General features: G+C 43.6%; 1 protein-coding gene across 1 annotated transcript in view; it reads left to right on the forward strand.

Annotated features, from left to right (window-relative positions):
- The window catches only part of NDUFC1 (NADH:ubiquinone oxidoreductase subunit C1), a 35,756-nt gene extending 17,238 nt beyond the window's left edge, over positions 1–18,518 (forward strand). The window contains exons 3-4 of the mRNA XM_030191727.1: positions 4,681–4,755; positions 18,389–18,518. Of these exons, the coding sequence (XP_030047587.1) occupies positions 4,681–4,755; positions 18,389–18,412 (99 nt within the window). The 3' untranslated portion in view covers positions 18,413–18,518. The remainder of the gene's footprint in view (positions 1–4,680; positions 4,756–18,388) is intronic.
- Positions 18,519–19,809: the final 1,291 nt, after the last annotated feature.

The raw sequence follows: 19,809 nt of genomic DNA on the forward strand, positions 1-19,809 counted from the left end.
CTTTTAAATGGGCAAAAAGAGTGCGAAGGACAAAAAGGATGTGACGTGATGTGTGAAAGAGTAAAACAATATAATGTCTGATAACCACCATGAAGTTGTATTGTGCAATATAAAACTTGAAATTGCATTTAAAAATAAAAAATAATAAAAATGTAAAAATAAAAAGACACATTAAAGCCTAACGAATAAGTGATAAATAAAGAAAGGTAGACTGGATCAGATATGTATGGTCACTGGCACATTTGCATGGATAGCTATGTAAACCTGTATTATGTGTATTCCTGAATACCTAAAAAAAACTCGTGTGTGATGAATACCTAACAATCTCGAGTGTGTGATAGATATTATGGCTATTGAGCCATGCTGGTAAAACAATTCCTCAGATGAGCTGAGGCAATAAGAGAAACATAAAAATGAACCATAGTTATTCTCCGATTCTGAAGTACCAGACAAAAATGATGTAATATCCACAGATGATAAAATATATACAGTCAAGCTGCAGGGGATAATTATAAAGTAAAAATGTATCAAAAATAAAATAAGCCGCATGACTGTAATAGTAATATAAATGGAATAAGACCATGCTCTGTACCCAGTAGTATATTGCATAACTTATGTGGTCAGATCAATTGGTTATAAAGCACATTACATAGCCATTTCCAACTGCCTAGAGATGATGATGATGAATACTTGCTAAACTGAACTTAATCTATATATTATAATAAAATATAACAAATTAAAAAAAATTATATATATATATATAAAGCATATAAGAAAAACATCAATATTGACTATAAAAATTAAATTTAGAAAACTTAAAATGAAGATTATTTGTGCTACTGCAAAGAAGCGTAGGTATTGTTGCTAATTTTATCAGGATATTATAAGCTATGTTTGTTAATATGTAAATGTGTAAATCATCATAATATGACTCATAGTTTGCACATTCTGCAGTAAATGAAATAAAAAGTCCTTACTGGCATATAAATAAAGGTATGAAACAAGGTGTAAAAGAATGTGAAAAAGTGATATAAAAATGAACGGAAATCAATTTCACTGTTTAGACCATGAGGTGTCAGAGTGTGTAGAAAAAGGATGTAGCAGATTTAGAGAATTTAATCTTATTTTCTGTTGGAAAACTTAGTTTAATCTGATTTGAGAAATAATATCTGTTATCCCCTGATGAGATTTCTTTAAGATCAATCAAATAGGACGGTGCAACTCCATATATAATCTTAAATACTATCATGCACAATTTAAATTTCACCCTGGCTACTATTGGAAGCCAGTGCAAATGTAAAAAAATAAGGTGTCACTTTATCAAATTTTTGTGCAGAATACATGAGTCTAACTGCTGTGTTTTGGATCATTTGTAGCTTTTTAAAGACCTGTCTTTGAACATCCTGCATAGACACAATTACACTAGTCCAGTTATGATAACAGTGATTGTAATGCTAATTCAAAATATTTGCTAATCATTCTCCGTTTCTGCAACAACAAGAAATACCTTTTTGTTATCAAATAGTTTATTTGTGGTTCCGTCGATAACTGTCTACCTTGGATACCCAGTACTCGTGCAATGGACTCAAAGTTTGAAGTTCCTCAAAATTGCCCACAAGAGCACTTTTTGTCAAACGCTCCAGATTGGGAAATGCTTAACAAGGCCATTCCTCTTAGAGGCCAAGACAATAGAACCCATGCCCTGATAACAAAGAAGATGGGAATTCCATCCCATCTAGATCTGAGGGCCTTGAAGGAGTTTCTGTTTGAAAAGGTAAAGGGTCATGGATTTTGATATACTGCATTTCGGTGATACAGCCAAAGTGGTTTACGTTTTATTATATGTAGGTATTTTCTCAGTCCCTAGTGGGCTCACAGTGTAATTTTTTTTCATACTTGGGGCAGTTGAGGCTTAGGTGACTTGGCTGGGATTATAAGGAGCTACAGTGGGAATTGAACCTAGTTCCCAGCTCACTGCATTAACCATTAGGCTACTCCACTCAAATATTCAAGGTGATTTCCTTAGCTACCCTAATCCCTTACCTCCAGAACGCGACTGGTTTTATTCTCTGGACTTAAAGGCTTATTTTAGGAAAGTCGTTATTGAAACTATCATAAGTGTATACATGATCATGAACAGTGTACAAAAATCCACATTTCAGTATAAAACAAATAACTTCAAAATTTTTAAACTCATTTTGAACACCAGGAGAAAAAACCAACCATCCATGTCCCAATCCTCCCCCCTGCCCTTTTCTTTGTAAAAAGGGTGCACCCATATCCTCCAACCCTAACTGTGTATGCTGAACACACTAAAGTAACCTAATTAATGTTCAGGAAAAGCCCCCCCCCCCAAAAAAAAAAAAACAACAACAAAAAACAACAATCTTCTTCCACCTCGCTACAGCCTTCTTCTGTATAGCAGTTAACTTCTCCATCCAATTGATACATTGTAATTTAACCTGCCAATTTAGAATAGAGGGAATATGTACTTCATGAAGGCAGTGTCTAACTAGAGCTTGCTGGGTTTATTTAGTCCTGGGATAGCTCTGTTCAGTAATGCATATCCCATTTTCTATTTTGAATATTAACTATTTGGATGTAGATAACTGAAAATGAAACAAACAACAACAACAACAAAAAAAAGATTTGTAATAGGGTAACACAACTACCAGTACTGGATCCTGCCCTTAGGCCTCATGTTATCACATTCATGGAGCTATCTGTGCACCTCTTCAAGCTGTTGGTGCACAAGTGGCTGATCAAGAGCACGTCTCAGGAAAGAGCCCAGAGATCCATGGGTATAGCAATCTGGGTGCTGGAGTCGCTAGAGTTCTTCATAAATCGCCCAAAGTTACAATTAAGTCCATCATTTCAATTGTAGTTATTGCGAGCTGTGCTAGACATGACTTAGGCTAAGGCTTTTCTTCATAGAAAAGGATTACCATTGTGGTGTCTGTTGTGAAGGAGATCCAAACAGACATCAACGTGGGCATATCGAGTATTTTGAACTTACATGGCTTCAATGTTGCTTGTGACTTCCCTGGCAAGTTTTGGAATGACTTTCCAAAATCGTAGAACTTTCACCACTTAAAAAATGAACATTAATCCTAATCCAAAGTAGTTTATATTAGTAATGCTGTGTGACTCCTTATGAAATACTTTCTAGATAATGTTATGAAGTATTTTTGTCTTTCAAACTCGACTTTTAATACAAATTATCTAGAGTCACTTCACGGGCTCCCTATCTGTTTCCACATACAGTTCAAACTCCTCTTATTGACCTATAAGTGCATTCACTCTGCAGCTCCACAGTACCTCTCCACTCTCATCTGTCCCTACATTCCTCCCCGGGAACTCCGTTCACTGGGTAAATCTCTCTTATCTGCACCCTTCTGCTCCACCGCTAACTCCAGACTCCGTTCCTTTTATCTTGCTGCACCATATGCCTGGAATAGACTTCCTGAGCCGGTACGTCAAGCTCCATCTCTGGCCATCTTCAAATCTAAGCTAAAAGCCCACCTTTTTGATGCTGCTTTTAACTCCTAACCATTACTCACTTGTTCAGTACCCTTATTTTATCATCCCCACCTTAGTAATTCCCTTATCTCTTATTTGTTCTGTTTGTCTGTCCTAATTAGATTGTAAGGCTGTGTAGAGCAGGGAGGGACTGGCTCTTCATGTTCAAGTGTACAGCGCTGCGTACGTCTAGTAGCGCTATAGAAATGATAAGTAGTAGTAGTTAAAGAGATGCCTCTGTACGTCAGTGGTCTGAATGTTTTTGTCTTAACAGATCCGCTGAACTGCCGCTCTTCATTGGCAAAAACCCAGTTTGCTTGTATCTCTTTCTCTTTACAATGTCTTTTTTTCTTTTATCTTTTTATCTCTTGTGCTATTGGAAGCAAGTATCGCTGAATGTAAATGTTTTAACCTAAACCTTTCACTTATCTTTAGGTCCGCTGAAACCTTTCACTTAACGGGTCCCGTTTCGCCCTTTTATTTATCGAGGCTTCGTCAGAGAGATCTTTATTGTACTTCACAGTCATTCAGATGTGTGTCGTTCAAACTGTACTTCCAATGTTATTTGTTTATAGGTACTTATCCTCAGTCTGCTCTTGTTTTTTTTTTTCTTTTTTTCAGTCTGCTGTTCCTATCTATGCCCTTTATCATCTCTAGATAATTTGTATTAAAAGTTGAGTTTTAATACAAGAGTTTCATAAGAGGAGTCACACAGCATTACTAAGCTAAACCAGATCACCCCTGGAACCCTTTTTAAAAATCTCTGTCACATTGGCCACCTTCCAATCTTCATCTACTACGGACGATTTTAATGACAGGTTACATATTACTAACAGCAGATCAGCAATTTCATGCGTGAGTTCTTTGAGTACCCTTGGATGTATGCCATCTGGCCCAGGTGATTACTACTCTTTAATTTGTCAATTTGTCTCAGTACATCTTCCGGGTTCAGTAAGACCTTTGATAGCCCAATGGGCAGGTACAAATGGGCAGAATAAGAAGTCCATTTCTGTGTTTCTTTCATGCTGAACAAGGTGTTTCATTTGAATTCTAAAATGAGATAAAGTTAGCAAAATTATAATACAGTTTGGTGACACTGTAAACAAAATCATTGACGTGTTACAGTGGATCTTGCTTTAACTGCGTTACCTTTTCCTTTAGCTCTTTCGGCAGCATCAGTATGACCTGGCTGAATGTGAACGGAGACTGGAATCCAGTACATCACAAACACATGAAGTAAGTCCCCTTTAATGGCACAAAGAAATCCACTTCACTACTTTATGTATTGTGTTTTTATACAGTGGTGGAAATAAGTATTTGATCCCTTGCTGATTTTGTAAGTTTGCCCACTGACAAAGACATGAGCAGCCCATAATTGAAGGGTAGGTTATTGGTAACAGTGAGAGATAGCACATCACAAATTAAATCCGGAAAATCACATTGTGGAAAGTATATGAATTTATTTGCATTCTGCAGAGGGAAATAAGTATTTAATCCCTCTGGCAAACAAGACCTAATACTTGGTGGCAAAACCCTTGTTGGCAAGCACAGCGGTCAGACGTCTTCTGTAGTTGATGATGAGGTTTGCACACATGTCAGGAGGAATTTTGGTCCACTCCTCTTTGCAGATCATCTCTAAATCATTAAGAGTTCTGGGCTGTCGCTTGGCAACTCGCAGCTTCAGCTCCCTCCATAAGTTTTCAATGGGATTAAGGTCTGGTGACTGGCTAGGCCACTCCATGACCCTAATGTGCTTCTTCCTGAGCCACTCCTTTGTTGCCTTGGCTGTATGTTTTGGGTCATTGTCGTGCTGGAAGACCCAGCCACGACCAATTTTTAAGGCCCTGGCGGAGGGAAGGAGGTTGTCACTCAGAATTGTACGGTACATGGCCCCATCCATTCTCCCATTGATGCGGTGAAGTAGTCCTGTGCCCTTAGCAGAGAAACACCCCCAAAACATAACATTTCCACCTCCATGCTTGACAGTGGGGACGGTGTTCTTTGGGTCATAGGCAGCATTTCTCTTCCTCCAAACACGGCGAGTTGAGTTCATGCCAAAGAGCTCAATTTTTGTCTCATCTGACCACAGCACCTTCTCCCAATCACTCTCGGCATCATCCAGGTGTTCACTGGCAAACTTCAGACGGGCCGTCACATGTGCCTTCCGGAGCAGGGGGACCTTGCGGGCACTGCAGGATTGCAATCCGTTATGTCGTAATATGTTACCAATGGTTTTCGTGGTGACAGTGGTCCCAGCTGCCTTGAGATCATTGACAAGTTCCCCCCTTGTAGTTGTAGGCTGATTTCTAACCTTCCTCATGATCAAGGATACCCCACGAGGTGAGATTTTGCGTGGAGCCCCAGATCTTTGTCGATTGACAGTCATTTTGTACTTCTTCCATTTTCTTACTATGGCACCAACAGTTGTCTCCTTCTCGCCCAGCGTCTTACTGATGGTTTTGTAGCCCATTCCAGCCTTGTGCAGGTGTATGATCTTGTCCCTGACATCCTTAGACAGCTCCTTGCTCTTGGCCATTTTGTAGAGGTTAGAGTCTGACTGATTCACTGAGTCTGTGGACAGGTGTCTTTCATACAGGTGACCATTGCCGACAGCTGTCTGTCATGCAGGTAACGAGTTGATTTGGAGCATCTACCTGGTCTGTAGGGGCCAGATCTCTTACTGGTTGGTGGGGGATCAAATACTTATTTCCCTCTGCAGAATGCAAATAAATTCATATACTTTCCACAATGTGATTTTCCAGATTTAATTTGTGATGTGCTATCTCTCACTGTTACCAATAACCTACCCTTCAATTATGGGCTGCTCATGTCTTTGTCAGTGGGCAAACTTACAAAATCAGCAAGGGATCAAATACTTATTTCCACCACTGTAACTTCTGAGCACAGGCCAGATTTTTGCAATACCTATGGCTTTCTGAATTCAGCTTTGTCATCAAAACAGCTGCTGTTTAGCAATGAATGGCTTCTATCCTTCAAGTGTGAATTGCCATGTTTGGCATACTCAGCAGTGGGCATGAGGAAGAGTAGCAGGAAGGTTTATTCAGCACGTCTATACTCCTGCCTTGGTTGGTACTAGTTCATCTCCTGTTCAGTAGTTGCTCCCTGACAGGCAAATGATCAAAAGTAAATGCGGGCCCAAAATACAATAGTACTAGACTAGTGTCCGCATTTACTTGCGCTGAATGATTAGCGGGCTCTGGTACATCAAATAACGAGCGCACCAAGGAATACCGCAGAACTCATTTATTGAAATGAACTCTTTGGTATTCCACCCGCATGATCAAAGCAGTGCGTTCTGAATGTACAGTGCTCCTACTGCTTTTACCTGTTGTCAGTTCAGAGCTGGTGTTAGGGTTAAGGCTTCCCTTTTCCATCTTAACACCCCCCCCTAGTCCAGGCCAGGCAACCTGGGCTGCCACGCTCAGTCCTGGACCCCCAAATTCCCTCAAAGGTCTTCCAGCCCCTCATGCCCGCACAGACTAAAGCCCCCCCAACCTCCCAAAAAATACCTGGTGGTCCAGTGGAACCCCCAGATAGCCGCCCCCCCCCCCCCCAAAAAAAAAAAATATACCATGTACCTTGAAACAGGAGGGAGTAGCACTCCTCCCTGCAAGCGCCACCTTCAAAATGGTGGCATCCTGCCCGGTACATCTTGGGATGCATATAAGGGACTTTCTCCCTCATATGGTGCTGAAGCCCCACCCAGTACATCCAAGGATACACCGGGTAAGGCAGGGCACCGCGATTTTGATGGCGGTGCTTGCAGGAGGAAGGAGAGTTCTACCTCCTCCTCCAAGGTTCTTGGGGGAGGGGGACACCCTAGACTACCAGGAGGGGGGGCAGCTATCAAGGGTCCCACTGGACCACAAGGTATTTTGTGGGGGGGGGGGGGGGGGGGGCTGCCTTCAGCCCCTTGCATTGATCTATTTGTTTGACAAGTTCGTGCTTTTTTTTTTTTTGACAGCCCAGACCTGTCAAACAACTTCTGTGGGAGGATCCTCTCTTGGGTGTATGCCCAAGCACAATTCTACTGCAGAAGTACCCCGATGATCAACACTAATAGCGCATATAAATTTGTATTCTATTACCATTGATCATAGGGGTGGTATTTCCTGTGCTGTTCAGAACAGCGCAGGGATTTTGATCATCAGGCTGTGAATGCCTTGTTTATTTGTGGAACTCAACAATCACAGGAATTCCCTTTTCTCCGCTGCCACTGATTTCTGTTAAGAGAATAAGCAACAATTGTAGTAAAAGCAAAATCGTTGGAGACCAGATTAACCAATGCTTTATTGTAATTAGTATCATTAGATTATAGTGTGTATTGGTACAGAGATTTTTTTTTTTTTTTTTTTTTACATTTGTATCCCGCGCTTTCCCACTCATGGCAGGCTCAATGCGGCTTACATGGGGCAATGGAGGGTTAAGTGACTTGCCCAGAGTCACAAGGAGCTGCCTGTGCCTGAAGTGGGAATTGAACTCAGTTCCCCAGGACCAAAGTCCACCACCCTAACCACTAGGCCACACCACCCTAACCACTAGGCCACTCCTCCACTTCAAACATTTGAGTGTTTCTATTCACTTGAGTTTGGAGAAATATTTAAGAGAGAGTAAGATTTTGTTCATCCTGCAGTAGTGGTCAGCTGACTTTCTGTAGATGAGGTAAGGTGGGGCATTCATCCTCCCTCTTTTTTGAGGAGGGGGGGGGGTCCAGTTCTTCCTCCACTTTTTGAGCAGCTTGTATCCCTGTCAAGGCCACGTGCATGCACATTGGACAGTTTCTGGAAATGACCTTTCAGGAATGTTACGGGTTTAGAACCAGATGTCTCCAGAGCAGTTGTAGAAAAACAGGGGACTGACTGACTGATACACACACATATACCTGTTGTGCCAGTATGCCATCTGTCTTCATCCTGTGTTTGTACATGAAATCTCTAACACAAGGATTTTCCACCGTTTTCATCTCGTGGTACGCTGATATGTGCTAGAATTGTCAAAGCACACCCCCACACATGGTCCAACTTTTTTACCTTCTTCCCCACCCCCACACACAGTCCAGCATTTTACCTTCTCTTCCCCCATCCCACCCCCCACAAATGATCCAGGATCTTTCTCTCCTGACCCCTCTCCCATCGGTGACCCCGCTCCCCCGGGGTGTACATTTAAAAAGTTTTCTTGTCTCTAGCAGGCAGCGGTAGTGAGTAGCGATTTATACACCCTGCTTGGGTGATAGGGTGGATCGAATTGGTGGAGGGGTAGCATTGTATGTTAAGGAGGGCCTTGAATCAAATAGATTGAAAATGCTGCAGGAAACAAAACACATCTTGGAATCCCTATGGATTGAAATTCCATGTGCAAAAGAGAAAAGGATAGTGATAGGAGTGTACTGTCGTCCGCCTGGCCAGGATGAACAGACGGATGTAGAAATGTTATTAGAAATTAGGGAGGCTAACAAACTGGGCAACACAATAATAATGGGTGATTTAAATTACCCCGATATTGACTGGGTAACTGTAACATCAGGGCATGCTAGGGTGGTAAAATTCCTTGATGAAATCAAGGACTGTGTTTTGGAGCAGCTGGTACAGGAGCCGACAAGAGAAGGAAAAATTCTAGACCTAGTCCTTAGTGGAACGCATGATCTGGTGCAGGAGGTAATGGTGATGGGGCCGCTTGATAACAGTGATCATAATATGATCAGACTAGACTTTGAGCCCGTAAAAACGGGCTATTATAGGAAGGGGGGGTTGAAAGGCCCGCCCCCACCACCGAGTTCGCCGCTGCCCCTCCCCCTCCGAGTTCGCGCCCCCCCACCGAGCCGTCACCACCCACCTTCCACCCGGCCGGGCCCTCGCTCCGCTATTGAAACAGCGAGGGTCCGGGAACGCAGCACTGAGCTCTGCTGAGCTGCCGACGTCGGCCTTCATTCTTCTTCTCTGCCTGTCCCGCCCTCGTGTGACGTAACGTCGTCGAGGGCGGGACAGAGGCAGAGAAGAAGAAGGAAGGGCGATGTCGGCAGCTCAGCAGAGCTCAGTGCTGCGTTCCCGGACCCTCACTGTTTCAATAGTGGAGCGAGGGCCCGACCGGGTAGAAGGTGGGTGGCGGCAGCGACTCGGGTGGGGGGAGCGTTAGACGGCGGTGTCCCTCCCTCAGCAATGCGCAATACAGACCCTCTGTGTTCCGCCCCCCCCCCCCCCCCGTCATCACGTATTGACGTGGGGGCGGGGCAGAGAAGGTCTCTACTGCGCATTTGCGAGTGAGTACGGTCACTCGCCGTTTATATGTTTGATTTGATATTAGCTTTGGAGTAAGTATAATCAGGAAATCTAATACGTTAGCGTTTAACTTTCAAAAAGGAGACTATGATAAAATGAGAAGAATGGTGGAAAAAAAACTTAGAGGAGCAGCTGCAAAGGTCAAAAATTTACATCAGGCGTGGATGCTGTTCAAAAATACCATCCTGGAAGCTCAAGCCAAATATATTCTGTGTATTAAAAAAGGAGGGAGGAAGACCAAACAACAGCCAGAATGGTTAAAAAATGAGGTGAAGGGAATGGAGGAAGTGACGTCACGGTGTGGAATGGACGCCTGAGTTTGTAGCTCCCTCTCTGCTCTACCTCGCTCAGTGAAATCCGCCGCCATCTAGCCTCTAGCGGGTCTCACTTCAATTTGCTGTTACATCAGAAGGCTGTTTCTTCAAAATGAACAAGTCTCAGTTGTCTCAGCGCAAGGAGGGCGAACGTCAATCGAGTCGCCAGTCCGGTAAGGGCCCATCACGCCGTGTGTCTCTGGTCCCCCCTTGCTGTTCGGACTCTGATTCTGCATCGTCTCACAACGAGCAGCCCCGGATTCAGCTAAAAAAGGTACCCTGAAAGATTTGACCAAATGCCTGGAGGAAATTTGGGGGTAAGATAAAAGCATCCAAGCAGGAAATCTTGGAGCGCATGGACGCTATCAGTGTCGACCTGCGGGAACTTGGGGGCCGGGTTGACGAACTGGAAGACCGCGTGGAGAAACAGACTGAGCATGCGGCTGCTACGGAATCTCGTGTCTCCCAGCTGCTTGTCCAAAATGAAGAATTACAATTTAAAGTGGATGATCTTGAAAATCGGGGGCGCCGGAACAACCTCCGTTTTCGGGGTGTTCCTGAGAACGGGGATGCAGAGGATGTCCCAGGCATTGTGCGCCTGCTTTGTGCTAAGCTTTTGGATGTTGAGTCGGACTCAGAACATTGTGAAATCGAAAGAGCCCACAGAGCCTTGGGGAAACCTTTGGAGAACCAACCTAGAGACATTATAGTGAGGTTTGCATCATTCGCATATGGGGACCGTCTACTGCAGCAGGCGTACCAATTATCGTCGGTGGATTACAATGGGTCGAGGGTTTCAGTTTATTAAGACCTCTCTCTTTTTACTTTGTCTCAGTGACGGGCCATGAAGCCAGTCCTGGAGCTACTGGCCAAGGAGAAGATTCCCTATTGTTGGGCGTTACCATTTGCCCTATGCTTTACAGTGGCTGGGAAATTACATAGAATCCGCCATATAACAGAGGCTTGGAAGATATTGCATTCTGCTGGATTATCGTCAACCACAGCACCTCCGGTGGAAATTTCACCTTCAACCAAGGAGAGGCTCCAAAAATAGAAGAGGGTCTCTCACAAGGCTAAGAATCACACAGCACCTGTTTGATTATGATGTCTAATTTGACTGTAGTTGGTTGCTCATTTGCTGGTTCTCTCAACTTTTGATTACAGTTTAATGGGTGATATGGGGGTGTATGTATGTAGCTTAGGTTGGGTGAAATGGTGTGATGGGTAGGAGTGGATGGAGGGGGTGGGGTTCATTGGGCACTGTGGGTTGCTTCTTCTAATTTCCCATTCAGTTCCTTTGTGGTTGCCTGTCTGGTGTTTGATGGTTCGATGGGTGCGAAGTTGCTCGAGGGTGGGGGTGGGGTGGGGGGTTTTTTTTTTTCCTTTTCCCTTCCCTTCTTTTTCTGTTTTGGCTGGGGGGGGGTCTTTGCTGCTCTGTTATGTTGATTTTGGGTTTCCATATGCCTGGCTGGTTACTGTATCAAAATATAATCCTTTTTTCCGATGAGTACTGATCTAAAGATTTTGACGTACATTGTTAAAGGCCTAAATTCACCTCAAAAATGCCATAAACTATTCAAGGAACTAACGCATTATAAACCACATGTGGTGTTCCTTCAGGAGACACATCTTAAAAGGAAACATGAAAATTTTTTGTCTCGCCCTCAATAACCCCATGTCTTTTGTGTCTCTGCTGTAGATGCTTCTAAGAAAAGAGGGGTTGCAATTTTGCTTCATTTTTCACTGCAGATAAAGGTGAAGAAGGTTAAATATGATCAGGAAGGAAGATTTTTACTCTTAAGTGTGGTGCTAGACAATTGTATTTTTACATTAGCATCGGTATATGCCCCGAATGAAGCCCAAGAGGGTTTTTTTTAACAGGCTTGGTAGACACTTCTCTTTATTTCCCACTGGTAAAACAATAGTTGGTGGAGATTTCAGTGCTACTTTTCACCCTACATTGGATAGGTCTAACACGGCAACACATATGCAGCCCTGGACTACTCCTTTTACTCTCATTCTCATGATACCTATTCTCGAATTGATTATTTACTGGTTGATATAGCTTTAACACATGCGGGTGGTGATTCAGGTATTAGAGTTATTACTATTTCAGATCATGCGCCTGCTTGGATTAATCTCCCTTCTCGTCGTGAGGAAGATAGAGACACAAGATGGTCATTGAACAGTAGCTTGTTGAGAGAGGAGGAGATACAGGCAGGTTATAGATCTCTTTTGCAGGAATATTTACAATTTAACCTGCACTCGGGACCTTCTTTAGGTATGGTTTGGGATGCCCTTAAGGCATGCTCATATTAGCCCTCTCCTCAAGTCACTTCACTGGCTTCCTATTCGTTTCTGCATACAGTTCAAACTCCTCTTATTGACTTATAAGTGCATTCACTCTGCAGCTCCTCAGTACCTCTCCACTCTCATCTCTCCCTACAGTCCTCCCCGGGAACTCCGTTCAATGGGTAAATCTCTCTTATCTGCACCCTTCTCCTCCACCGCTAACTCCAGATGTCGTTCCTTTTATCTTGCTGCACCATATGCCTGGAATAGACTTCCTGAGCCGGTACATCAAGCTCCATCTCTGGCCATCTTCAAAACTAAGCAAAAAGCCCACCTTTTTGGTGCTGCTTTTAACTCCTAACCCTTATTCACTTGTTCAGAACCCTTATTTTATCATCCTCACCTTAATATTCCCTTATCTCTTGTTTGTCCTCTTTGTCTGTCCTAATTAGATTGTAAGCTCTGTCGAGCAGGGACTGTCTCTTCATGTTCAAGTGTACAGCACTGCGTACGTGTAGTAGCGCTATAGAAATGATAAGTAGTAGTAGTAGTAGTATGTCCAGGGGCTTCTTTTTGAAAAAATCTAGTGCATGGGCTCAGTCTCAGAGAGCGGAGGTGGCTAAATGTCTTTCCCAACTGAGTCAATTGGAAGAAAGCCCTCTTGTCTAACATCTACCCTATGTGAAATTCAAGCGCTTCGTCTGCATTTAGATCAGATTTATTCAGACCAGCTAAAGTTTCTTGAGGGTCAGCAACAACAAACGCATTATATGTATAGTAATAAGCCTAGTTGATCTCTAGCGCTTAAATTACGACATCAGTTGACCAATCGCACTATTCTTCGGGTGGGAGATGGTAGGGGCAATTTCCTAAATCCTCTGACATTCGACAGCATTTTAAAAATGTATATCAATCACTATATAACTTCGACTCTTCCATTCAGCAGGTGGATATTATGGATTTTTTTGTCTTCCCACTCACTTGCTTCTTTGTCGGCTGAACAACAAACTGCCTTAGAGAGACCTGTTTCTATTGAGGAAGTGTGGAAAGTTATTAAAGAACTTCCTGTCAGAAAATCTCCGGGTTTAGATGGCCTGCCTAGTGAATTTTACAAGACATTTCGAGGTGAATTGGCTCCCATTTTGACTAAGCTTCTCAACAAGGTTTGTGGGGGAGCTGCTTTTCCCCCTTCTATGATGGAGGCTTGGATTGCGGTTATTCCGAAACCGGGCAAGGATAAAACTGAGTGCGCTTCTTACCACCCTATCTCGGTACTTAATTCTGATGTTAAAATTATAGCCAAAGTACTAGCTAATTGGCTTGCTAAAGTTTTGCCGGACTTGGTCCATCCAGATCAAGTGGGTTTTATTCCTCATAGACAGGCTATGGACAACGTTCGACATATGGTTAATTTGATGCATGTAACTCAGCAGGAAAAGCTTCAAGTTTGTCTTCTTGGTCTAGATGCTGAGAAGGCATTTGACCGGGTTCATTGGCTTTTGATGCATCAGGTTTTGGAAAAATTTGGTTTTGGCCCAGGTTTTAGAAGTTGGACAAAAGCTCTATACGCCTCTCCACTTGCATGTGTTAGGATAAATGGGGGTAATTCATCTATGTTTCCATTATTTTGAGGTACCCGACAGGGGTGTCCTTTATCCACGATGTTATTTGCTCTGGTTATGGAACCTCTTGCGGTGGCCTTGCGTGCTGATCCGAACATTTCGGGTATTACAGTGAACGGGCTGGAATACAAAATAGCTTTGTTTACCGATGATGTCCCATTCTCTCTGACTAAACCGCTAACCTCCTTACCTAATCTTATGAAGTTGTTAGCATCATATTCTTCTGTGTCTGGTTTTAAGCTTAACATGACTAAGTTGGAGGCCATGGCTATTGGGATTTCTCCCCGTGCTTGTCTGACATTGCTGTCTGGATGTCTCAACGCCACCTGAAATTAAATATGACCAAAACCGAGCTTCTCATTTCCCCCCCCCCCAAACCCACCTCCCCGCTCCCCCCGTTTTCTATTTCTGTTGATGGCTCTCTCATTCTCCCTGTCTCCTCAGCTCGAAACCTTGGGGTCATCTTTGACACTTCTCTCTCCTTCTCTGCTCATATCCAGCAGATTGCCAAGACCTGTCGTTTCTTTCTTTACAACATCCGTAAAATCCGCCCCTTTCTTTCCGAGCACTCTACCAAAACCCTCATCCACACCCTTGTCACCTCTCGTTTAGACTACTGCAATCTGCTTCTTGCTGGCCTCCCACTTAGTCACCTCTCCCCTCTCCAGTCGGTTCAAAACTCTGCTGCCCGTCTCATCTTCCGCCAGGGTCGCTTTACTCATACTACCCCTCTCCTCAAGACCCTTCACTGGCTCCCTATCCGTTTTCGCATCCTGTTCAAACTTCTTCTACTAACCTATAAATGTACTCACTCTGCTGCTCCCCAGTATCTCTCCACACTCGTCCTTCCCTACACCCCTTCCCGTGCACTCCGCTCCATGGATAAATCCTTCTTATCTGTTCCCTTCTCCACTACTGCCAACTCCAGACTTCGCGCCTTCTGTCTCGCTGCACCCTACGCCTGGAATAAACTTCCTGAGCCCCTACGTCTTGCCCCATCCTTGGCCACCTTTAAATCTAGACTGAAAGCCCACCTCTTTAACATTGCTTTTGACTCGTAACCATTTGTAACCACGCGCCTCCACTTACCCTCCTGTCTTCCTTCCCATTCACATTAATTGATTTGATTTGCTTACTTTATTTATTTTTTTGTCTATTAGATTGGAAGCTCTTCGAACAGGGACTGTCTTTCTTCTATGTTTGTGCAGCGCTGCGTACGCCTTGTAGCGCTATAGAAATGCTAAATAGTAGTAGTAGTAGTAGTTGTTGAGCTCTTTACAGCACTCCTTTTCCTTTAGGTGGAAGAAAAGAGGCATTAAGTATTTGGGGGGTTTTACTTACTCCTTTACCATCTGATTTTTTTGCCGCGAACTATCCTCCTCTTTTGCGGGAGTTATACAAGGGTATGGAGCAGTGGATACATCTGACTTGTCTTGGTTTGGTCAGATTGCTACACTGAAAATGAATATAGTATCTCGTTTGATGTATCTTTTTCAGGTTCTCCCCCTACAGGTTTCGAGGAATTTTTTGTCGGGCCTACAGGATCGTTTGATTCGTTTTATATGGTGTAATAAACGCCCACGATTGCCCGCGTTCCCTACTTTACCGAGATAAAACAAAGGGGGGGGGGGGGGGTTGGGAGTGCCTAACGTTTTTTGGTACTTTAAGGCTGCTCAAGTGCGTGCTGCTCTCGAGTAGTTTCAGGCCAACCCACAAAAGCTCTGGATACAACTGGAGCAAACTTCGGTGGGGACCTGCCCACTTCGTTTTTTGATGTGGCTTCCACGTAGGTATTGGGTGCTGCAGGGAGAATTGTGTCCTTCAGTCCATACTACTTTTTACTACTGGGATAGTTTGTGTGCCAAGCCTGACCTCATTTTGTCTAAATTGTTACCTATAACATACAATCCACTTTCCCTCCCCCCTGATGGAGAGCATGGGAGCCAAGAGACAGAGGAAGGCTCTTGGACTTTGCTTTTCTGTGACTGCAGCTGTTGGCCTGTGGAGGTTTGAAGTCAGAAGCTTTCATTCCAGTAGAGTGGAGCAGACATCTAATGAGCTGAGAACCAGGGAAGCCAGGGTCCAGATCCCACTGTTGCTCTTTGGGCCCATGGGCAAGTCACTTAACCCTCCATTGCCTCAGGTACAAACTTAGATTATAAGCCCCCCCCCCCCCCCCCAGGGGACAGGGAAATACCAATTGTATCTGAACATAACTCACCTTGAACCACCTCTGAAAAAGGCCTGAGCTAAATCCAAATTCCTCCCCTGCCCCACACACACCTTTTTTTTTTTGGATATAAAGTAGTATTTAGTTTAAGTAAAGTGATGATCAACAAGGTATTTGCCTTCTGAATCTGCCTCAGCTTGTTCCAACTGAAGGGGTATTTGTTCACAGTGCATATGTGTTTATATGTGTATAGGAGCAACCACAGAGCAGTCAAACTTCTGTGTGTCAGAAGCACACACCAAAGCCAAAGGCTTAGACATGGGATCCGACATTCACAAGGTTTTCCCAAGAAACCAAGGCCTGTGGTTATAAAACTCCAATAAATGTTACATTTACTGGAGTTTTATAACCACAGCCCTTGGTTTCTTGGGAACATCTTGTGAATAAGCCTTCAGCTAACAATGGAAATGCTATCTAGAAATACAAAATTGTTATGATAAAGTACTGCAAATTCTTTTTTTTTTTTGTTACATAGAATAAGGAAGTGGCACAAAAGTATGAAACTTAAGACTGTATAACTAGGATTTGGGTATGAAGGTGCACAAAGGTCTTTCTCTTTGCCGCTTGTTGATCATGTGCCCTTCCCCAGCCCTCTGGCTGTGCCCCTCTATCCCCTTATTCCCTTATTTACCTGCTGATTGTCCTCTGCCAGTTGGCCCTTCAAACCACAAGTCCGGCCCCAGCCTGATCTGCTCTTATCCGGTGGGGGTGGCAGTAATTTGGATCTGCCAGAACTGGAGGCAAGATCACAAAAGGAGGAACGAGAATCCTAGTAAAGGAGAAAGGATAGTAGAGGGGGCAGGGAGAGAGAGAAAATATTAGTGAAGAGGGGCGAATGATCCCAAAAAGGAGCAAACAGGAGAGATATAGGAAGTCAAATCACTGATGAAGATAGTGGAGATGATGGATCTTTGGGAAAGAGAGGGTGAAGGAAAGATGAACGAAACAGAATACAACAGAGAAAGAAATGTAAGAATCAAGTCACAAAATCTGAAAAGATTGGTTTTATTTATTTATTTATTTTTTATCAAAGTAAGTATTGAAGTTTATAGATTTTCAGCAGATTTATTGTGCTTATTTAGAAATGTCCGTACATATTTACCTATAATTTATAATTGTTGTGGAATCCTGAACACTCTTACAGAAATTTCCAACCATTACGGCAGAATCTAGCCATGAGCTGGCACAGGAGACTGTTCTCACATTCCAAGTCCATGAAACAAACATAAAGGTTTTGGTGCTTCTCCTGATACATTATAATGGATGCACAAAACAGTCTCTGTGAAGAAATTGTTCCCTGGTTTAGATCTGCATCTCTTCCCTTTTTGAGCTCTTGTTCTAGGACATATTTTCCCACTGAAGCATATGCCTTGCCTTTTGTGTATTATTAATAGCCTTAGAAGTATTTGAATACCTCAGTTATACCCCTTTGCCTCTCCTTCTTTAGGTACATACGTTCTAGGTTAGAGGGCTCCATATACACACCCTGCAGTATTTTGCTGACTGCCACCTTGATCACTTCTGCCTTTATGTACTCTTCAGAACTGAAGATCCTAAGGAGCTTAGCCGAGATTGGGTGGCAGAGCGGGAGGCGGGGATAGTGCTGGGCAGACTTCAGAAGGAATGGATCCTAAGGAGCTTAGCCGAGATTGGGTGGCAGAGCAGGAGGCGGGGATAGTGCTGGGCAGACTTATACGGTCTGTGCCAGAGCCGGTGGTGGGAGGCGGGGCTGGTGGTTGGGAGGCGGGGATAGTGCTGGGCAGACTTATATGGTCTGTGCCCTGAAAAGGACAGGTACAAATCAAGGTAAGGTATACACAAAACGTAGCACATATGAGTTTATCTTGTAGGGCAGACTGGATGGACCATGCAGGTCTTTTTCTGCCGTCATTTACTATGTTACTATGAATATGCTACTGCAGATGAGATCTAGGTCTCTAGAGGGCACTCATGTTCCCCACGGAACCAGGCCGGTGACATTTCTGTAATGCACCCTACTCATGCCAGTCTTCACGTGTGACCCAGGATGGGTCGCCCACAGATGACAAAATATGACTGTAAATTCTCTTAAGTCAAATCCTGTATTAAGGAATATGTTTTCTTTTCTTTTCACAGATTATGGATGCTCCAAAGAACTGACACTGAATGTAGATGTGATTAAATCACCAATGAGATGCTGCACTCTATAATGAACGAAAAATGTTTTATGGTACAGGTGTGGAATAAATGTTATCTTGGTATTGTTTCAGAAAGCCACCGTTTCCTTTGTCACTTGATGGTTAAGCAGAAGAGCTGTAATATTTCAGTATATGTGTGTATGAACCAGGAGCTTTGTCTGCAGGAGCCTGTGTTAAGGAGTGATGCTTTTGGGCTGCCTGTTTATTGTAGATAAATAGTATCAGCAATGAAAATAGTGCTAGTGTAACAAATATTTCTCTGGCACAAAATAGATCTGATCTGGTAAAATAAACTAATGATTCCTGAAAGTTATAATGATCATTTCTCCTAAGACAGAATTATTCACAACATTTCAGCACAAGTTACAATATGCAGCCCCACACATGCTAATTAGCTGTAGCTTTCCTTTTGCCTTTCAAAGAGAGATTTCTAGCTAAACCAAATCCATAGGAGTGATCCAAACTCACCCTGTGGGTCGCTGAGTCCTAGGTAAGATGGAATTCGCTCTTCCTTCGCCTCTTTCTGGGTTTCGACTATGAGCCGAGTCTGCCTAAGCAAGTTGGTCCGGAATGCAAGGAATTCTTCTCTCAGTCAGGAAGGTCAGAGTTCATCAGTTTAGTAGTGGCCTTCCAGCTTATATTCTTTCAAAGGAGCAGTTTCCAGAATTTTACACAATTGGAGTGGGAGAGTGGCCTAATGGTTAGTGCAGCGGGTTGCGGACCTGGGGAACTGGACTCAATTCCCATTGCTGCCTGATGGTCGGCAGTGGGTTGAGATCCTGGGGAACCAGGCTCAATTCCCTCTGCAGCTCCATGTGACCCTGGCAAGTCACTTAACTCTCCGTTGCCCCAGGTACAAAAGTGGTACAATGTACTACTTAGATTTGAGCCCACAAGGTACGGATCCAGTACTTGTAAAATGGAACTGTAAACCGCTTAGGTCTAAGCGGTATATAAATACTTAAATGAATGAATTTGCCAAATGAGGTCTCACCAGAGATGGGGCAATACCATCTCCCTTTTCCTGCTACCCATTCCTCTCCCTAGATATCCAAACATTCTTCTGACTTTAACCATGGATTTATTTATCTGTTTGACCATTTTAAGATCATCAAATATGTCAGCCTCCCCCATTCTACCTTTGTATTGTACATAACAGGGGTGTAGCTAAAAGTCCAATTTTTTGTTTTTTTTTTTGGGGGGGGGGCACATATTTCCCTTACGCTCTTCTCCCTCCCCCTTCCCATACCTTTGCTGGGGGGCGATGCTCAAGCCCCCGCCTGTGCTGCCTTAGTAACGAGGAAGCCAGCAGGGTATAGGGGGTCCCAGGCATCCTAAATCTCCTCCTCTTGTAACTGC

The sequence above is a fragment of the Microcaecilia unicolor genome, chromosome 2 (genome assembly GCF_901765095.1).
Source record: "Microcaecilia unicolor chromosome 2, aMicUni1.1, whole genome shotgun sequence".
NCBI classification, from domain to species: Eukaryota; Metazoa; Chordata; class Amphibia; order Gymnophiona; family Siphonopidae; genus Microcaecilia; species Microcaecilia unicolor.